Here is a 20,563-nt window from a genome sequence, read left to right as displayed (position 1 = left end):
TTGTGGGATTGTTCTATGTATTTTATGGTTTTTGAAATCCCACCATAATTCATGAGATTTTGAAGAATTGTGTTTAAATCATAAAGACTCTACGACATTTAATCCAGAATTCGCGTAAAACAAAAATAAGATATAATCCATTAAAATTCATGAATTATATATAATGCATTAAAATCCAAGTTCAATACACCCCCTTTAGTTAAACACATTAGCAAAATTAAACGAAAGTAGTTAATCCGGTGTGCAGCGCGACATATTCTCATCTATCTATATTATCTATACTATACTATAATAACCGGAATGGGGTATAATTTGGTATGCATTTTTTTTGCTTGATTTGGTTATCCCCTGTCGGATCTTTTTAATCAAGTGATAAGGACCGTCGGATCTTTTTAATCAAGTGATAAGGACCGTTAGATTCAAATACTAAAAAAAATATACACTACTCAAACTCCCAGATTCGAACCCCGCCAACAACAAATATTTATATTATTATTTAAACAATACTAAAACTTTCAGGTTCGAATCACACAAACAGTAAATATTATATATGATTATTTATATACTTTCGTCAATAATAAATATTATATTATTATTTATAAATATATTAATAAGGTAATGATCCCAAAAAAAATTATTATAAATAATATAAAAATATTAATAAAATTTATTATAATTTTAAATAATATAAAAACATTAATAAAGACTCGCCGGTTGCAAAGTTAGTTTATATAAAAGTCGGGTGGTAGATACGGAGGCCGAACCTGAGAGGGGTGGCGCACGAAAGAAGAGAGGGAGCAGACACAGAGAGAGAGACCGAGCGAGAGAGATGTTGCGATTTTAGGTATTCATTTAAGTAATAATTTCATCCAATTAGTATTTTCAAATCAATTATTCTTGCGTGTATATCTTGTAACCCTAGCAATATATGAATATGATAAGTGTTTTGTGTGAGAAAGAGGTGTGTGAATTGTGTGCAGGGTTTGAGTGTGAGGAGAGATTGTTGCAAGAGAGAAAGAGTTGTTGTGAGATTTTGTGGATACTTATTTATTACAGTATCATTGTTACACTATTATTCTCTCTGCTCATTTCTGTTATCGATTTCTTCAACTATGTCCGACAAAAAGCTTGTTGTAAGTCCCGTAATTTAAGTTTATTGGTGTTGTTTTCTTCATTTTGCTGTGAATTTGTGATGTTTTTATGAGAGGTTGTGTTTGATTAGGTTTTGGGTATTCCGTGGGATACTGAGACTGATGGATTGCGAGATTATATGGTCAGGTTCGGGGAATTGGAGGACTGTATTGTTATGAAGGTTTACCCTCTTTTTTACTGTGTTGTATTTCAGATTATTGAATCTATTACGTTAATGAGATAGAGATGATATGTGACCATGGCAGTCGAATAGGATTGGGGTTTTAGATTCTCAACTTAGCTGAGCTTATTACTATAATTTTGTTTGATTAATCAGTTACTATAATATTAAAGTTTCACTAACAATCCCTTTACGCCCCAATTGCTTGGAAGTATTGAAATTTTTAGCATTTTTCTGTAGGAAGTATTGAAATTTGTAGCTTTCTTTCTGTGTATAATTAAAATTTCATCCTTTTTTCGATTTTGTTCGTATCAATTCAAATTAGAGATCAGTTTTACTAGTTCATGTACGTTCTTTATATTTTTTTAGCTCTTCCCTTTTTATTTACTTTCAAGCTTTAGGGGTTGTTTACTTCGCCAGTTTTCTAGAAAACTTTTTAAAGAAAACCAAAAAAATTGAAAACGTGTCCAGCTGGGATATTTTTTAAAATGAAAACTAGAAAACTGGAAAACACGGTTTTCTAATTTAGAACTAGGATTTAGGAAACACTGGAAAACAGCTTTGGGGTGTTTTCTAATTTAAGAAAACAGAAAACACGGTAAACCTATAATATACACCTAAGTTCTAACCCTTATACACACGACCATTTTCTGACATATGTGAAACATACATGAATATATTAATATTATTAATACTTATAGATTTCTTATATAAAAAAAGCTCATATAAGATATGCAAAATCTGTAATTAGTAAAGTACAAGTATATCGTTAAAATAGTAATACATGTTAAGTCATTATACAATAGATAAATACAAAAAGTTTAATTGTGTCATGGATGTAAAACTAGTTATAAACTAGAATTTGAAACTATCATTTTCTTTAAAAACATAGTATTTTCTTTTTCATTTAAAAAATTAAGTTTTCACAAAATATAAATATAAAATGTTATGTATACTAAATTGAGAATTATACAAAAGTTATTTGAACTTGTGTTTTTTATATTTCTTGTAAAAGTTTCATTTGGAACATATTTTCCCACTTTTCATTAGTTTTCTTAGAAATAGAAAATTGAGAAAATTTTAACAAATTTGGAATTATAGAACTGGAAACAATTTCTGTTAGTAAACAGCCTCTTACTTTTGCTTGAAATTCTTTTTAGTCCTATTAAGTAAAAAGAGTATTATGTCTTTGTGTCTACATACATATATCTGTTTGTTAATCTATTATGAGTAGTATAGTAATTCCTTTAGATGTGTTGTATGCTTGTAGGACCGGTTAAATGGTCGATCCCGAGGTTTTGGATATGTAACATTTTCTACAGTGGAGGATGCTAAGGTACATAAATTCTTATACATCATTTCTTTTGTTATTGTATATATTGTTTAAATATGTATTTTGAGTTATTAGATTCCTTATCATTAAACTCTAGTATTTTTTGTTATTCGTTACTCGGTGCAATATATTTATTTACATCCAACAGTTTTTTACTTCGTCTACTGTCTCTGCTGCACAGAGTGCACTGGCGAGTGAGCACTGCCTTGGCGGTAGAGTGCTTGAAGTAAAAGTAGCGACTCCAAAGGTTGTGTTGTTTTACTAATACAAATTTGTCTTTAGTTCTGAACTGTGAAGGTTCCTTGATTTTCCTAGGAACGCAATTAGGGGTCGTTTGGTTTAGAAACGGTATGAGTTTGGAATAAGGAATCGGGTTAGGCTGGTATGGGGTTGAGGAATCATTCCTGATATAATGTGTTTGTTTCTGGAATGAAATCTGTTTGATTTAGATATTTTTGATTCAGTGATTAAATCAAACTTTTATATTTTGCATATGTCGAATTTAAGTTAGTTATACAACTTACAAATAAAAAAATATATATGTGATTAAAAAATTAAAAATTAAAAATTTTAATGTTAATTCATAACTTTAAAACAAATAAAATAAAATATTACTAATTTGTATTAAATAAAAATAAGTACAACTTAGTTAAGATTAAACAACATAATATTTAAAATATACGTTTTAAGATTATATTTAACTTTATAAATAAAAATAAAAGAATGAAATTTAATTTGATGCCTCATACCCCTCTCTCAAACCCACCTCCCCGTCAAGGTATGAAATCTGATTCCAGAGAGGTATAAGGAATGGGTATCAGATTTCAAAAACAGTAAACCAAACAACAGGTATGGGTTTGTAATGAACGAAACTCATACCTATACCAGAATGAGTCGAACCAAACGACCCCTTAAAGAAATTCTCTGCTTTATAAATGAATAAAATGATGTACACTTTTAAATCTTTTGTAATCTTTTTGACAGGAGGAGATGCGGGCACCACCATCAAAAAAGGTCACCAGGATATTTGTAGCTCGCATACCCCCATCTGTAATGGAAGAGACATTCAGGAGGTAATTAGAAAGGGGAATATTGACCAGAGCAATAATCTGGAGTGCATTATTTACCTATTGCACTTGTACTAGTTCTTATATCTGTACTGCTGTCTATTAGTATCAGTCTTCATTCCTTAATTGCGCCATAGTGGGTATGGAACAAAAGTATATCTTACTCTCCTTTTCCGGTGCAGTTATTTTGAGAAGTATGGTGAAATTACAGATTTATACATGCCAAAGGTTACTCTCTGCCACTTTCACATTTCCATTCGATCATGCCTTTAACTTTAACATTCATGTCTTGCAAATGTAATTTTTATTAATATTTTCATTGATATATTGATATCTTTCAGGATCCTGGTACCAAAGGGCATCGAGGAATTGGTTTTATAACTTTTGCAAATGCAGGTTATGGCGATATGCAATTTTTTTGTATCATATGTTGATTATTTATGTAATATTTTTCTGCCTCATCACTGTGCTTCTAATAACTACAAATTTTCGTTCCTAAATTGAATTATGGCTCCACCTGTAATGTTTTGTGGTAACAGAATCGGTGGATGACTTAATGGCTGAAACCCATGAATTGGGAGGTTCTACTATAGCTGTTGACCGAGCAACACCCAAGGCAAGTACTGACTCTGAATTTTAGTGTGGAATCAAAAAAAGTTATGTTCAATTTGAATCTTGTGGTTTAGTTAGTATATGATCTATGGTAACAGGAAGAGGAATCCCGACCAGTAAGTCGAGGAAGTCGAGTGCTACAGGGTGGATATGGAGCTTACAGTCCTTACATTACATCGGCTACAAGATATGCAGCTCTTGGTGCTCCTACCATGTATGGTCGTCCAGGCTCTATGTACTCAAGTAAGCGCACTTATAATGTTCACTCATCTATATAGTGATGCCTTTGGTGTGCAATTTGCTAACATTCTACTTTAAACAGGAAGGGAATCTGCTCGTGGAGTGGGTAAAAAAATATTTGTTGGCAGGCTTCCGCAGGAGGCAAATGTTGAAGATCTTCGCCATTATTTTGGTAGATTTGGTCGAGTCTCGGATGTTTATGTTCCAAAGGTATATCAATAGAATTTAAATTGGTTTGTAGTAGAATGCAAAAAGAAATGAAATAAATAAATGATATGTAGATTAATCTCATGTTAACATATTAATTTAGGATCCGAAAAGAAGTGGTCACAGAGGTTTTGGTTTTGTGACTTTTGATGAAGATGGGGTTGCTGAACTTGTGTCCCGGAGGCAACATGAGATATGTGGACAGCAGGTAATGGGCAAAATACTTACTGCTGCATTTTCCTATTTCTCGTGTAATAAAATCACTTGATAAGGTGTTATGTGCATTTACGTTATGGGTACGTAAAATTTCAAGTTGTCAAAGTGCAAGTAAGAATATAGGGTCCATATAGATTAATCAAGTGTAAAAGGGCTAGTAGTTTGTCTCAGCTGAAATAAAACATGTTTCTGTGCTTTGTATCTGATCGAAATGTTTCACATTTTATAATTCTAATAGTTTACTAGGGCATAGTGTATAATCCCATATGCTCTTTACATCAGTTATAGCCACCTGTTTGATTATAATCTACGCAGTATTTGACGTTCTTATGCTAGTGTTTAGTCATGTATTATGAGATCCGATTCATCGAATATCTGAATGTAGGAAATTGAAGTTCTTAGCTTCCATGGTATATGTGCTACAGGTGGCAATTGATTCAGCTACGCCTGTTGAAGATTCTAGTGTAAGGGGAAACTTCCCGATGGATGAACCTGAACCATTTTTGGATTATGTTGGTCCTATGCGTGCGTATGGTAGTGCATATGGAAGAATGTATGGAAGCCTGGATTTCAATGACGTGAGTACAGCCACTACGAATTTGGCGCTTAAGTTCGTTATCGTGTAACATGCAGAAATTTTTTTAATATTTAGTTCTGCAAATTGAGCAAATGTTTTGGGTGGAACAACATTTTCTCCTTGCATAACTGGATTTGTACAAATTTAAGTTGTATTTTTTTTTTTTTGCAGTGGAGTGGTTATGGCATGGGTAGAGGAAGACCAACACGTGCAGATATGAGATACAGGCCATACTAGCTCTCAGCCATGATGGCCAGGGTCTACGCAACAAAGCCTATTTTTGGTCCGTAGCTTGCTAGATTCTTCCTGAAGAAATTATTTATGGTTAAATTCCAAATTTTACCAAATCTGCTGCAATTTAGTTAAATGTGGATTCCTGCAACTTGGTTATTCTTTAAGTTGGTCTTTAACATCAGAATTGTGTATTTGGTTATTCTTTAAGTTAGTCTGCATCAGAATTGTGTACAAACTGTGAGAAGTACAATCATTCTGACATCTTTTAGCGCTTTCTACCCCAACCCAGAAAGAATGGGTTACAATTTTTAAATTTTCTACATGTTCTTTGTCATTTACATTAGAGTCTTTGTTTAAAATCCTTTTTTGCAATTGGTCATACTCATCTATGTTGGCACTTAAGCAGGTTGTTACTTTCCATACATATGATAATGTATGTAAGATTAAAATTATTTAATTTGATTCCAAACAAAAATTGTTCTTAACAAAATAAGTAACTATTATTTTTTAAAATAAGATTATAGCTGTATTGTAATAAAATTTAATAGTTTAAAACTAAAATTTTAGCAAGTTAATATAGAAAAAATGACAAATTTAACCTGTTTTTAACAAAGTTGTACTAAAATAACAGGTTCTGAGAAATTGGGCAATTCTAACCTTATAAATCTGCCATCCTAGAATGCGTATTTAAGATTCAAGATATGTAACGGTACTCGTGTTTTCAAACTACAAGTGTATAGCTCTGTGCTTGAAAAAGTTAACTTTCATCCCTACTCCCACATCAAACATCACTTTTAAGAATTGAGGCTCACTTCAAAATATTAAATATAATGATTACACAAGCAAGTGCCAATTGCGTATCACATTTTCGTTTCCACTGGTTACACAATTATAGAGTGCTTATTTATTGTATACTCCGAGTACCAATTATAGGTTAAACTTGCCACTCACCCTTAGAGTCCACTTAATATAGGCCATGTAATCCGTGAAAACGCTTCATCAGTTACAAAACTTAAAAAAATTCCAAGTGCTCTATGATCTTTTTCTGCTTAGGTGATTGCTAAATCCACTTATACAATGGTGTAGATACGGTGCTTACAGTTTTTACTAGCCACTGTGGCAGAATCAGTCATACATCCAAGTTCATTCAACTTAGAAGTTGATAGTGTCTATCATGATATTCAATGATGACATATTTTACGGGTTAAATATCAAAGTGGCCACTCAACTCAACGCCATATATCAGTTTAATCATCAAAGTTAACGGGGTATCATTTGAATCACTAAAGTCATAATAAATATCATACATATACCTCAAAATATGTGTTCGAGAATAAAAATTTATTTTATGAAGTTCTATATATTTTTCTTCAATCATATTACAACCAAATGAAAATATATGAATTCTAATATTTTCTATAATATAATAAGATTTTTTAAAATTTATCTACTATTTATTTTTATTTTTGTAGTCATTTGCTTTATTTAAATAAAAATAATTAGTAGATAAATTTTTAAAAATCTCAAAAAATCATCTAAAATACTATGAATTCATAACTTTTCATTTGGTTTTAATAAGATTTAAAAAAAATGTTTAGAACTCCATAAAATAAATTTTAATTCTCGAGAACATATTTTGAAATATCTGTTTGATATTTATTATTACTTTAGTGATCCAAATGATACCCTGTTAAATTTGATGATTAAACTAAAATATTAGCTGAGTGACCACTTTGATATTTAACCCCATATTTTACCTTAAATTACTAATTTTGATGGCCCCCTTACCTCTATGCTTTCAGAATGGTAGTATAATCTAAACAAATTCACTTTAATGTTCAGTAATCAGGTCATACTGTTGATGATGAACCTTTTACTCTACAATGTTTTTCGTCTCGATCAACAGAATACTACAAGGTCTGAAAACATCAACAAAACTATAAAACATTTAATCTAGTGTGTGGCTTTTAAAACAACTGCCGATGGGACCCAACTCTACATACTTCCGCAAGGAGGAAAATTTATTTACTTTCGATTTAGGAATTTGATTATCAAGATTGTCCGTCATCGATTCTCTCATATCATGAGCTCTTGTTTGCGCAATTCTCAGTTTGTTTAATATCTTATCCATTGACGCTGTCCTCTTCTTTTCCAATTTCATCTGCAAATAGATGCACCTGCTGGGTCAAGCAAGATTCTGGGTTACATGGAAATGTAATAATTCAAGCTACTGACAAACCTCTAATTTATTTATAGCATCCTCAGCTTTTGCTTTCTGCAAGTTTTCCCATGCACTAATCCTGGCCTCTTCTCTTTGAAGCCTGTAAGCATAGTGCAGTCATGAGCCTTGTGCATATGCTAAACATACTGCTTTTGTCCACAAAAAGTACTGTTCCCATTCTTATTTGAAACCAAAATGTCACCCTATTCTGGCTGGGCCAAAAAGGAAGTACTTACTAATAAAACCCACATGACTGTCATAAGCAATCTAATAGTGATTTTACTATGGCCTAAGAAATTTTCCACTGATAAACTAAGAAGAGTTTGTTGTAGGCAGTAGGAAAAATGCAGGCAAGGTTAATGTGTCAGTTTAGGTCATTTTGAGAGATTATGCCCAGACTCCAGAGTTTCAAGTCCAAAACAATTTCATTAGAAGTACTGAAAATAATCGAGCAACTCTAGTTCAGATGCAGTGCAGAAAATTCATTTGCTGTAAGCATGGCAGTTCCAGAAATCAGGATATGATAAAGGAATAAAGGAGTATCAGATATCACACAAATAATTTAGCCTTTTGTTACAGCTGTAGAAATGGAAAAAATAAGCAACAGTGACAAGTGACAACCGGTTCTAGGAGTACGAATCCAAAGTAAAATCATTATTAGGAACTTCCTCAAAGTAATCGAGAGAGGACATCCTCAAGTGAACAAGAGAGGAGGATATTCATTATACTGTGTGAAGCTGTGAACGGTGGGTAGTTTACTTCTGAAACCTTACAGAAGATACCTATTGATAATTACAAGTCATATTTACAAGAAGAGGCATATCATGGAAGATCGAACATACCTGGACTTGTTTTTTGATGCCTCTGCAAGATCCCAAGGTAAAGCTGATTCTTCTGTTTCTGGTAAAACATTCTCTGTTGACCTCACCCTATCTTCTTTCGGTTGCCTAGTCACAGTGGCTCCCTTGTCTACCTGCACATCCCTGATTTCTACTTTAGAAGAAAAGTCACGACTCGGGTTCATTGTAGGATGATCAGGGGATAGCCTTTTTTTTGGACTGCCACCTGCAGAACTCATCTGCGTTGCCATATCACGTCTTGACACGGCACCAGTAACCATAGTATCCGATTCTTTGGAGCCACCATGCTTCTCACCTGTCCATTTTATTAAAGCTTAAGAATCACAGTAAACTGTGAACTATGAGTCTGAACATCTTCTTAAACTACTAAGACTATGTTACTCTGACTCGGGTAAGGAGTATAGGACATAACACATATTTGACTGTCGGACTTTGAAAGTCTAAAAATTGGGAACACAGGGACATTGTCCTATTTTTGGACACGGGTACGGGTACACGGCATATTTTACTAATAAACAAGTATGTTAAGTTAAACATCTAATAATAAAGTAACAACAGAACTTAGATTAAAGTAAATTTTCTAAAGTACTTTACGAATTTGGCATCTTTCCTACGTTTATCTCATTCTGGCTTCTTTCATTCTTCTTACATATTTATTTTAAATATTAAGTGTGACTAATATTTTTTCAATAAATAGTCAAAGTGTCCATGTTTCAGTCAAAGGATCCGACACAGAATAAGTGTCATGTCCAATTGTCCATGTGTCCAACACGGGTACGGCAACCTAAACAGAAGAGTCGGAGTAACGTAAGGACTAAAGCCTTTTTAGATGCTTTAATATCTAGGAATACAATAGAAGGTTTCCACTATTTACCCAAAAATTGGAAAATCAAAATTCTGAAAGGTACAATGAAGAAACCCATATTAAATGTGGTGCATTTTTTTAGGTAGTTAATCATATGAATAAAGAAGGAAAAAAACTCCTCATCTGATTACATGGACAATCAGAACTGTGCGTAGAATAGCTGCAGTATGCTGGTTTTCATATGAATAAAGAAGGAAAAAAAACTCCTCATCTGATTACATGGACAATCAGAACTGTTCGTAGAATAGCTGCAGTATGCTGGTTTCATGCTCTTAATATTCGTGGTTTCATAAAAAAAGAAAGAAAAATATCTATTATCCATAAGCTTGTTCACAATATTATCATAGATATAACCAAAAAAACAAAGATTTACAAGATAAGTATTTAATGTAGAGGCTCAGCCCGCTATTTTTCAATAATTTTAAAGGTCTAAATAGGATACAAGATCACAATTCTTGAAAATATTAATCATCCATAGAATCCTAATTTTAGACTACCGCGACATAAATTTCATTTCTTCGGCTTTTGGCAGTTACATTATCCTAATGTAACATATGCACAATGACCCCCCCCACCCCCACCCCGAGATACACTTAATTAGATTTTTAAAAAATTAGACATGAATAGCTGGGTACTCTGTACAATTATCAATCTTGCGAATATATACAATCTTTAGCTTAATCCTAGAAAAGAAGGCCAGGTAAGTTTATAATAACATCATATTTTCTAATTAGTAGACATATATTTTACCAGGATTAGTAAGAGAACAGGAAGCTGATGTATGTACAGAGAGGGACCGGACAAGAAGGCATAGCCCTCAAAGAGGTCTATCAGGAAGCTTATATAAGCAGAACAAGCTAAAAAGGCAAACAATCAGTTAACTAAAATGACCTCTGACTTTAAGAATGCGGAGTTTGCTTTAACCTAATTTCTGAAAACTCTATAAACAGCCTTAACAAACGGAACTTCGAACTGTCTCCAATTCATTGTGCACATTTAAAGGCCGGAATTTAAGCAATGCAATCTCAAAGATGGGCATGTAAACTAAAGTGAGCGAGACAGACACACAATTTTAGAACAAGACTCGGACATTAATTGTAAGGAACTTAATTCTACATTTTTTATTCAAATACAAATTGAGAAACATATCATACCACTGGAGTTCGGCAATGATGAATCAAATAGCAAATCTGTCGGGCAGGCTGCATTGTAAGATTTACGCCAGGTTTTTCCAGGACGAAAAGGGCTAGCTTGTACACCTATCCCACCGCCATAGTGAATAGATAACCCATCAGGTACCAGTACACCAGTTGTAAGAGGAGAACCTGCCATAAAACCACTCGAATCACCGCCTTTAAGCACCTGTACATGAGCTGGTGAGTAACGCGGAGAGAATGCAACTCCCTGAGCATCAAGCGGACCACTTTTAGACTTGGGTTGCCGTTGAGGCTGCACAACCGGTGTCCTGGGAGCACTAGTTCCCGAAAGTGGACTAGTAATCCATCTCTCGGCATCATCCCATTTGGAAGGCAAAGCCCTCCCACTACTAAATGGAATCAATGCAGCAGCACTTATATGCCTTTTACTATTATTCACAGGTAACGCAACTCGCTCGGAACACCAACCTCTTTGAAAATCTCCCACATTGTTATCCGCATAATCCGGCGTCCCGGGACTTGTGTATGTCCCGGGATTGCGAAATGACAGAGAGTCTTTCCTCATGACAGTCAATCGTGTCCAAGATCTAGTAGCATCATTCACCGAACTCTTCAAAATTAACAAAACTAAGTCCTCACTTCCTCGATTACTATGAAAAATATAAACTTAACCACAAGTTCTTGGATTATGCAAATTCAGTGAAGCAGCTATGAGATCAAAGTTCCTAAATTCAAACATAAAACATACTATTATAAAAAATAAAAAATAAAAACAAAACCAAACTGATAGAAGTCTATTTTACACCTCTTAGTGTACAGATTATATACACACATTAAAATAAAACCAATTGCAAGGGATTAAAAGACAACTGATAGAAAATAGGAACACACTCATCTACCCAATAATGAACTGAAAATAAAAACACACTCTTCGACCAAATAAATGAACTTCATATTTGAAATATAAAGCGTTTGAAAAGTAACAACATAAATAAGGGTTGAGATGGGTAGTAAACTATTACCTTGGTATTGAGATTGAGAATAAACTAAACACTCGAACAGTGTGAGTATGTGTTCTGTTTAGTCCAAGACATGGAACCCGTATATTAAAAATGATGTGGGGAAGAAGAAGAATGAGTAATAGACTAGTCGTCGTCGGTGCAATTAATTAAACGGGAGTGATATCGTTGAGTTATATAATGGAAACTCTACTATCGTTGAAGAAGCTGAAATGAAATAAGCCTGATATTTGTAGGGCCCAAGAGGGTTCAGACATCCAATCTAGTTCACACCCATGCCATAACAAAGGCGACCACGCCTTTCAAAATTAATCTGACAATGTTTACGAACCCAAACTCAAAAAGATGTGTCCGCATTATATGGGAAAAAAATGTATAATGATTTGCTAAATTATAAAATAGAACCTAAAAAGTAACGAAAAAGGTTCTATATTTTTAAAATGTTTCAAATTGAGAATTCGTCATATTCAAAAATTAATGGACCCTCGAATGTGAGAGGTTATTTCTCAATTCACCTTCCCTGCGAGAGTAAGTTAAACTGATTTTGTAGATTTGAATGAATATTCAGAATTTATGAGAATAATGTAGGCTTGTGAATAATCATCTCGGGTGCATTTATCAAACATGTATATACCCCTTCATTCTCTCGTTCACTTACGATAGAAAATGGACGTTGTGGCTGTATGAACCACGTCTCCCTTATTCTTGGGCTTAGTCGAATCGTCAATATACTACATATTGGAATAACATATCAGTTATGACTTAGAACTAGTGTTCCTTCAGCCTACTTAACATAATTACTGGCCTTTCGCCCCAAACCAATTAGGCCCAACTAGATGGGCATCTAAAATTCCGCGGGCAAAGATGGACGAAGCAAAATAACTAGGTACATCTTCGGAACAACTTTGGCCCCCGGAAACCTAAGTCCTCTACATGGACATGTCATTCGGGATAAGAACAACCTAACAGCACGCAAGCCTTCTTTTTCGGAGATGTGTTCCTTTGATGATTACAATTGTATTTTCTTGATATTCTCATACATCTCAACCCAACAATTCAAACGCCTCTAATCTCGGCCTTTCATTTCAAACCTAGAATCTAGACCAAGTAGAATAGCTTGAAACCTAGGTTGGCTAACAAGATTTTTATTGATTTCCTAGTACTAGGTGATATATACATGATTATATCACTAGACTTTCACAAGAAGCATTCAAGAAAACACAAAAAGCGCTCTCTCTCTCTCTCTTCAAGAACAATGTTGATTTTCATGAACACCATGGGAAGAAAAATTCATATCTCATGTTCTATTCATTCAAAAATCACCAAATTTTTACCAAACATCTTTCATATCATGGGTAAGTCACGCACCAAATTTCAAACCCATCCATGAAGTTTTAAATTTTATAAAAATGTTTGAAATTGAGGGTGAATAGTAACTCCGAAAATCACTAACTTGTTTTCTTAATTTTTCATGGAAGTTTAAGGCTCCTAAAGCTAGACCAAGGCTTCATCAAGGATCTCAAGACTTTATTAAGTATTAACAAGCTTCAAGGAAGGTATAAACATTCATTCAAACTTTGTTTAAGTTTTAAGTTTCAAGAAAAGTAAGGATCTTGGATATAATATGGTTTTGATGATTAATTTGATATTTTCTTGATGTTTAGTTAGTTAGTATTTTCTTGATGTCCAAACTTGCTTCTTTTTCAACTCCCTGTAAAACTCATTCGACCCCCTTGTCATTTCATTTTTACGCAAACCAAAACCCACTTTAAATTACTGCAGAACCAAAGACCCTCTAAATTCAAGAGCTCTTCTTGACGTAGTCTCATTATAATTACTTCGACTTTTCCAGAGTCTACCAACAACATGTAAGCATTGAATATCGATATATTGTGAAACTAGTTTTTGTGTGTTTGATTTGCATATATTTATATGTATAGTTTATATAATTTTTCTGGAATTTACTTCGGTTTGCATATCAATGTTTAAAAATGAGATCTGTTGTACAAGACATGCCTGTACATAACAAGACCAAGTCATCTAGACAACCCCAGGGATAAGTTGTATGATAATATAATTGTGTTCTATAATTATATTTCTTGAGTCTATAAAGATGCTAAGTAGATTGGACTGAAGGATTTTTCTATGAACAGCCATCAAGCTAAGGAATAAAATCCGGAAGAAGATCAACCCTGATCATGCCTCAGAGAGAAGTATAAAAGTTTGGATTGAATAATGTTGTTCTAGGAAAAATGTTCTAAGTCAGATATGAACCTCGTCTCCCTTATTCTTCGGCTTAGTCGAATCGTCAATATATTACATATTGGAATAACATATCAATTATGACTTAGGACTGGTGTTCCTTCAGCCTATTTAACATAATTAATGGCCTTCCGCCCCAAACCAACTAGGCCTAACTAGATGGGCATCTAAAATTCCGCGGGCAAAGATGGACGAAGCACAATAAGTAGGTCCATCTTCGGGACAACTTTGGCCCCCGGAAACCTAAGTCTTCCACATGGACATGTCATTCGGGATAAGAACAACCTAACAACACGCAAGCCATCTTTTTAGGAGATGTTTTCCTTTGATGATTATAATTGTATTTTATTGATATTCTCATACATCTCAACCCAACAATTCAAACGCCTTTAATCTCGGCCTTTTATTTCAAACCTAAAATATAAACCAAGTAGAATTGCTTGGAACCTAGGTTGGCCAACAAGATTTTTATTGATTTTCTAGTACTAGGTGATATATACATGATTATATCACTAGACTTTCACAAGAAGCATTCAAGAAAACACAAAAAGCTCTCTCTCTCTCTCTCTCTCTCTCTCTTCAAGAACAATGTTGATTTTCATGAACACCATGGGAAGAAAAATTCATATCTCATATTTTATTCATTCAAAAATCACCAAATTTTTACCAAACATCTTTCATATCATGGGTAAGTCACGCACCAAATTTCAAGCCCATCCATGAAGTTTTAAATTTTATAAAAATGTTTGAAATTGAGGGCGAATAGTAACTCCGAAAATCACTAACTTGTTTTCTTAATTTTTCATGGAAGTTTAAGGCTCCTAAAGCTAGACCAAGGCTTCATCAAGGATCTCAGGACTTTATTAAGTATTAACAAGCTTCAAGGAAGGTATAAACATTCATCCAAACTTTGTTTAAGTTTTAAGTTTCAAGAAAAGTAAGGATCTTGGATATAATATGATTTTGATGATAGATTTTGATATTTTCTTGATGTTTAGTTAGTTAGTATTTTCTTGATGTCCAAACTTGCTTATTTTTTAACTCCCTATAAAACTCAATCGACCCCCTTGTCATTTCATTTTTACGCAAACCAAAACCCACTTTAAATTACTGCAGAACCAAAGACCCTCTAAATTCAAGAGCTCTTCTTGACGTAGTCTCATTATAATTACTTCGACTTTTCCAGAGTCTACCAACAACATGTAAGCATTGAATGTCGATATATTGTGAAACTAGTTTTTGTGTGTTTGATTTGCATATATTTATATGTATAGTTTATATAATTTTTCTGGAATTTACTTCGGTTTGCATATCAATGTTTAAAAATGGGATCTGTTGTGCAAGACATGCCTGTACATAACAAGACTAAGTCATCTTGACAACCCTAGGGATAAGTTGTATGATAATATAATTGTGTTCTATAATTGCATTTCTTGAGTCTATAAAGATGCTAAGTAGATTGGACTGAAGGATTTTTCTATGAACAACCATCAAGCTAAGGAATAAAATCCGGAAGAAGATCAACCCTGATCATGCCTCAAAGAGAAGTATAATAGTTTGGATTGAATAATGTTGTTCTAGAAAAAATGTTCTAAGTCAGATATGAACCACGTCTCCCTTATTCTTCGACTTAGTCGAATCGTCAATATATTACATATTGGAATAACATATCAATTATGACTTAGGACTGGTGTTCCTTCAGCCTACTTAACATAATTACTGGCCTTTCACCCCAAACCAACTAGGCCTAACTAGATGGGCATCTAAAATTCCGCGGGCAAAGATGGACGAAGCACAATAACTAGGTCCATCTTCGGGACAACTTTGGCCCCCGGAAACCTAAGTCTTCCATATGGACATGTCAGTCGGGATAAGAACAACCTAACAGCACGCAAGTCGTCTTTTTAGGAGATGTGTTCTTTTGATGATTACAATTGTATTTTCTTGATATTCTCATACATCTCAACCCAACAATTCAAACGCCTCTAATCTCGGCCTTTCATTTCAAACCTAGAATCTAAACCAAGTAGAATAGCTTGGAACCTAGGTTGGCTAACAAGATTTTTATTAATTTCCTAGTACTAGGTGATATATACATGATTATATCACTAGACTTTCACAAGAAGCATTCAAGAAAACACAAAAAGCTCTATCTCTCTCTCTTCAAGAACAATGTTGATTTTCATGAACAGCATGGGAAGAAAAATTCATATCTCATATTCTATTCATTCAAAAATCACCAAATTTTTACCAAATATCTTTCATATCATGGGTAAGTTACGCACCAAATTTCAAGCCCATCCATGAAGTTTTAAATTTTATAAAAATGTTTGAAATTGAGGGTGAATAGTAACTCCGAAAATCACTAACTTATTTTCTTAATTTTTCATGGAAGTGTAAGGCTCCTAAAGCTAGACCAAGGCTTCATCAAGGATCTCAGGACTTTATTAAGTATTAACAAGCTTCAAGGAAGGTATAAACATTCATCCAAACTTTGTTTAAGTTTTAAGTTTCAAGAAAAGTAAGGATCTTGGATATAATATGGTTTTGTTGATTGATTTGATATTTTCTTGATGTTTAGTTAGTTAGTATTTTCTTGATGGACAAACTTTCTTCTTTTTCAACTCCCTATAAAACTCATTCGACCCCCTTTTCATTTCATTTTTACGCAAACCAAAACCCACTTTAAATTACTGCAGAACCAAAGACCCTCTAAATTCAAGACCTCTTCTTGACGTAGTCTCATTAAAATTACTTCGACTTTTCCAGAGTCTACCAACAACATGTAAGCATTCAATGTCGATATATTGTGAAACTAGTTTTTGTGTGTTTGATTTGCATATATTTATATGTATAGTTTATATAATTTTCCTGGAATTTACTCCGGTTTGCATATCAATGTTTAAAAATGGGATCTGTTGTACAAGACATGCCTGTACATAACAAGACCAAGTCATCTTGACAAAACTCCAGGGATAAGTTGTATGATAATATAATTGTGTTCTATAATTGCATTTCTTAAGTCTATAAAGATGCTAAGTAGATTGGACTGAAGGATTTTTCTATGAACAACCATTAAGCTAAGAAATAAAATCCGGAAGAAGATCAACCCTGATCATGCCTCAGAGAGAAGTATAAAAGTTTGGAGTTGAATAATGTTGTTCTAGGAAAAATGTTCAAAGTCAGATATCGACAAGTCACGGATCAAGGAATATCGAGAAGTATGTCGAGAAGTCTAAAATGACTTGTAGAGAAGTCCCAGTAGATATATCGACAAGTTAATCTGCATTTAGAGAACTGAATATATAGATAAGTCAAAAAGTCCATGTAGAGAACTGGAGATATCGACAATCTAATCCTCATGTAGAGAACTGGAGATACCGATTAGTTAAAAAGCTTATGTAGAGATTGTTGGATTTTTAACGCAGCGGGGTCATGGCAAAACACTTTTACACATACAAAATCCAAATAAAAACATATAAATCGTGAATAAAAATTCGAGGGATCGTATCTAACCTTTAAAAATAATTCGGAGACAACGATCAGAGATCCTTAGCAGTTGCTCCTCAAGTGTGAAGCACTCCACCGGTATCCACCAAGAAAACGATGTTAAGGAGGAGGAAGGAGGTGGAGAGAATTGGGTTTTCCAAACTTTTTGGGTTTTCGGGTTAGAATAAAATTAGGGTCTATAATAGTGTATTTATAGGCAAAATTTTCAGCTGAAATTTTCCCATAAATATTATTATTATTATCCCATTTATTATTCTTATTAATAATTAAAACACCTTTTAATTATTAATCCTTTTTCTAAACACTTTAGAAATAATTCTCTCTCTTGATTTAATTTCCAAAAATTAAATCCTTTAATTAATAATATTAAGAACTTTTCTTAATTAATTTATAATCAATTAAATCTCATTTAATCAATTATTAAATTTTCCAATTAAATATTTATTTCATAAATAAATAATTATCAGCCATTATTAATTAATTCCTCCATCATTAAATCATTCTCTTTTTATGGTGTGACCCTGTAGATTCAATATTAAGCCGGTAGTAGAAATAAATAATAATAAAACTATTTTATCATTATTTATATAAATTCTCTAATTTATTAAATATGATTAATTAATTAATCACATTTATTCTACATCGTGAGGGATACTTCTCAGCATATCGCGACTATCCGGATAATATTAAATCACTGCTTAGAATACCAAGAACCTATTCAGTGAATAGTTACCATACAATAAACTCCTTCTACCCTACAATGTCCCGATTAAACACAAGGCATGGATCTCGTGTCAAGCCTATCTAATTCAATCACTTGTTTACCATTTACTATGCGTAGTTCTATGCAAATTAGAAACTCCTTTCTAATTTCATTCACTCTGGCCAGAGATTCCTGAACTAGCATAAGTGGATCAGCCTTGAACATTCGCTTCGTTCACTGGAAGGGGTAGATCCTTTATTGATCATACACTATCTTCGTGTACAAATTCCTATACCCAGTAGAGCCCTAATAATTGTCCCTGGAGACTAAGAACTAAACCAAAGCATAGTTCAGTGTACACAAGATGACTATGATGACCTCAAGTCTAAGGATACTTGTACAACTATCACTATGTGAACAACTGCTGACACGTGAGTGAACTCCATCAGTTGTTCAGCTGTGCGAGTCATGTTCAGTGAACTTATTCTATAATAAGCACCTACATACTAGCTATAGTGTCACCACACAAATGTCTATGAGAACAGACATCCTTCATAATGAAGCAAGTATAGTATGTACCGATCTTTGCGGATTATTAATTACCAGTTAGTAATCCTATGACCAGGAACTATTTAAGTTTAGAGTTATCATCTTTTTAGGTCTCACTATTATGATCTCATCATAATCCATAAAAAGCTTTACTCTAAACTATGGTATATCTTATTTAAACACTTAAATAGATAAAGCCCGTAATAAAACAAAACAAGTCTTTATTAATATCAATGAAATCAAAACAGATTACATAAAAGTTATTCCTAAATCCTAATACATGATTGGACTTAGGACATATTCCTTTCAATCTCCCACTTGTACTAAAGCCAATCACTCTGGTATCTAATACCCATCTTGTCTTTATGACGATCAAAGTGACTTTCATAAAGTAGCTTTGTGAGTGGGTCTGCTATGTTATTATGTGTGTCAACTCTAATTCAATACAATACAAGAAATGTTACCGCGCTCCCACTAACCCTTTTGTAGACCCATGGTTCATCTTCGTTTTTGATAATATCAAACTCTTTGATTGTCTCATCAAAACGAATGTTCCATCTTTCGAGAAGCCTGCTTTAAACCACATATGGTTCACAATAGCTTACACACTAGGTTTTCATTTCTCTTGGAAAAAAAACCATCTGGCTAATTGCCAGATCTCATAGTCGTAGTAAGCAGCAATCGCAAGCAAAATCCGAACTGATTTTAACAGGGCTTCAGGTAAAAGGTTTCATCAAAGTCAATCCATTTCCTTTGTTTGAATCTTTTGCCACAAGCCCGGCCTTATAGGTCTCCACCTGGCCATCTGTTATAATCTATCTTTTGTATACCGTATACATAGATTCCATTCTGGATTTCATGGCACTATGCCATTTCTCTGAGTCAACGCTACTCATAGCCTCATTATAGGTCGCAGGGTCGTCATCATCAATGATCGACAACTCATTGTCATTCTCAATGACAAGACCATATTACCTCTCAGGTTGGCGAGACACTCTCCCTGACCTATGAATGGGCTGTTCCACAAAAGGTTGTTCAGTCAGAACAGGTGTTTCCACTTGATCCGTAGTAGTTTGTGCTTCTTGAACTTCATCAAGTTCAATTTTGCTCCCACTGTTTCCTTCAAGGATAAACTCCTTTTCCAAGAAGGTAGCATGTCTGGAGACAAACACCCGATGATCGGTGTAAAAGTAATACCCTAAAGTCTCTTTAGGATATCCCACAAAACTACATTTTACGGATCGATATTCCAGCTTATCTGGGTCAACTTTCTTGACATAAGCTAGACATCCCCAAATCTTAACGTGTTTAAGACTCGGTTTCCTTACTTTCCATATCTCATACGGAGTTTGAGGAACAGATTTGGAAGGCACCTTATTCAGTAAATATGCTGAGGTTTCCAATGCATAACCCCATAGAAATACTGGAAGATTTGCATAGCTCATCATGGACCGAACTATGTCTAACAAAGTTCGATTTCTCCTTTCAGATACTAATCTAGAGGAGTCCACTGGGAGACTATACCATTTACTTTGAGATAATCCAGAAACTCTCCGTTCAAGTATTCACCACCTCAATCTAATCGAAGAGTTATAATACTATGTTTGGTTGTTTCTCCA

At 33.8% G+C, this 20,563-nt stretch overlaps 2 protein-coding genes across 5 annotated transcripts; one reads left to right on the top strand and one right to left on the bottom strand.

Moving 5' to 3' along the window:
- The first annotated feature begins 710 nt into the window (after positions 1–710).
- Positions 711–6,120, top strand: LOC141719184 (heterogeneous nuclear ribonucleoprotein 1-like). 3 transcript variants are annotated; one of them, XM_074521568.1, is made up of 14 exons: positions 711–844; positions 981–1,133; positions 1,223–1,312; positions 2,583–2,648; positions 2,827–2,892; positions 3,630–3,718; positions 3,895–3,940; positions 4,054–4,108; positions 4,252–4,328; positions 4,423–4,567; positions 4,647–4,774; positions 4,875–4,979; positions 5,413–5,565; positions 5,736–6,120. In XM_074521568.1, exons 2-14 carry the CDS (start codon positions 1,113–1,115, stop codon positions 5,799–5,801), a joined length of 1,107 nt encoding a protein of 368 aa, XP_074377669.1. In that variant the 5' UTR covers positions 711–844; positions 981–1,112; the 3' UTR covers positions 5,802–6,120. The 3 variants fall into 3 exon arrangements, with proteins under 3 accessions (XP_074377669.1, XP_074377670.1, XP_074377671.1); XM_074521569.1 differs by having other exon boundaries at positions 4,252–4,332; positions 4,427–4,567; XM_074521570.1 differs by lacking the exon at positions 981–1,133 and having other exon boundaries at positions 718–844.
- Positions 6,121–7,610: 1,490 nt separating this feature from the next.
- On the bottom strand, positions 7,611–12,245 carry LOC141719183 (uncharacterized). Of its 2 annotated transcripts, none has more exons than XM_074521567.1 (5): positions 11,924–12,245; positions 10,899–11,511; positions 8,862–9,174; positions 8,038–8,119; positions 7,611–7,959 (listed from the first exon to the last, which is right to left on the bottom strand). In XM_074521567.1, the coding sequence occupies exons 2-5, from the start codon at positions 11,464–11,466 to the stop codon at positions 7,747–7,749; spliced, it is 1,176 nt and encodes a 391-aa protein (XP_074377668.1). In that variant the 5' UTR covers positions 11,467–11,511; positions 11,924–12,245; the 3' UTR covers positions 7,611–7,746. The 2 variants fall into 2 exon arrangements, with proteins under 2 accessions (XP_074377668.1, XP_074377667.1); XM_074521566.1 differs by having other exon boundaries at positions 10,899–11,626; positions 11,924–12,244.
- Positions 12,246–20,563: the final 8,318 nt, after the last annotated feature.

The sequence above is a fragment of the Apium graveolens genome, chromosome 4 (assembly GCF_009905375.1).
Source record: "Apium graveolens cultivar Ventura chromosome 4, ASM990537v1, whole genome shotgun sequence".
Classification (NCBI taxonomy): Eukaryota; Viridiplantae; Streptophyta; class Magnoliopsida; order Apiales; family Apiaceae; genus Apium; species Apium graveolens.
This window is presented reverse-complemented; position numbering and strand designations above follow the sequence as displayed.

Bases quoted from the DNA above. Each gene is read 5' to 3' on its own strand.
- LOC141719183 (XM_074521567.1), bottom strand. From the start codon at position 11,466: ATGAGGAAAGACTCTCTGTCATTTCGCAATCCCGGGACATACACAAGT. The intron at 9,175-10,898 runs GTATGATATGTT...TAAAATGGACAG, and splicing joins ATCATTGCCGAACTCCAGTG to GTGAGAAGCATGGTGGCTCC. The intron at 8,120-8,861 runs GTATGTTCGATC...CTATGCTTACAG, and splicing joins GCATCAAAAAACAAGTCCAG to GCTTCAAAGAGAAGAGGCCA.
- LOC141719184 (XM_074521568.1), top strand. From the start codon at position 1,113: ATGTCCGACAAAAAGCTTGTT. The intron at 4,568-4,646 runs GTAAGCGCACTT...TACTTTAAACAG, and splicing joins TCCAGGCTCTATGTACTCAA to GAAGGGAATCTGCTCGTGGA. The intron at 5,566-5,735 runs GTGAGTACAGCC...TTTTTTTTGCAG, and splicing joins GAAGCCTGGATTTCAATGAC to TGGAGTGGTTATGGCATGGG.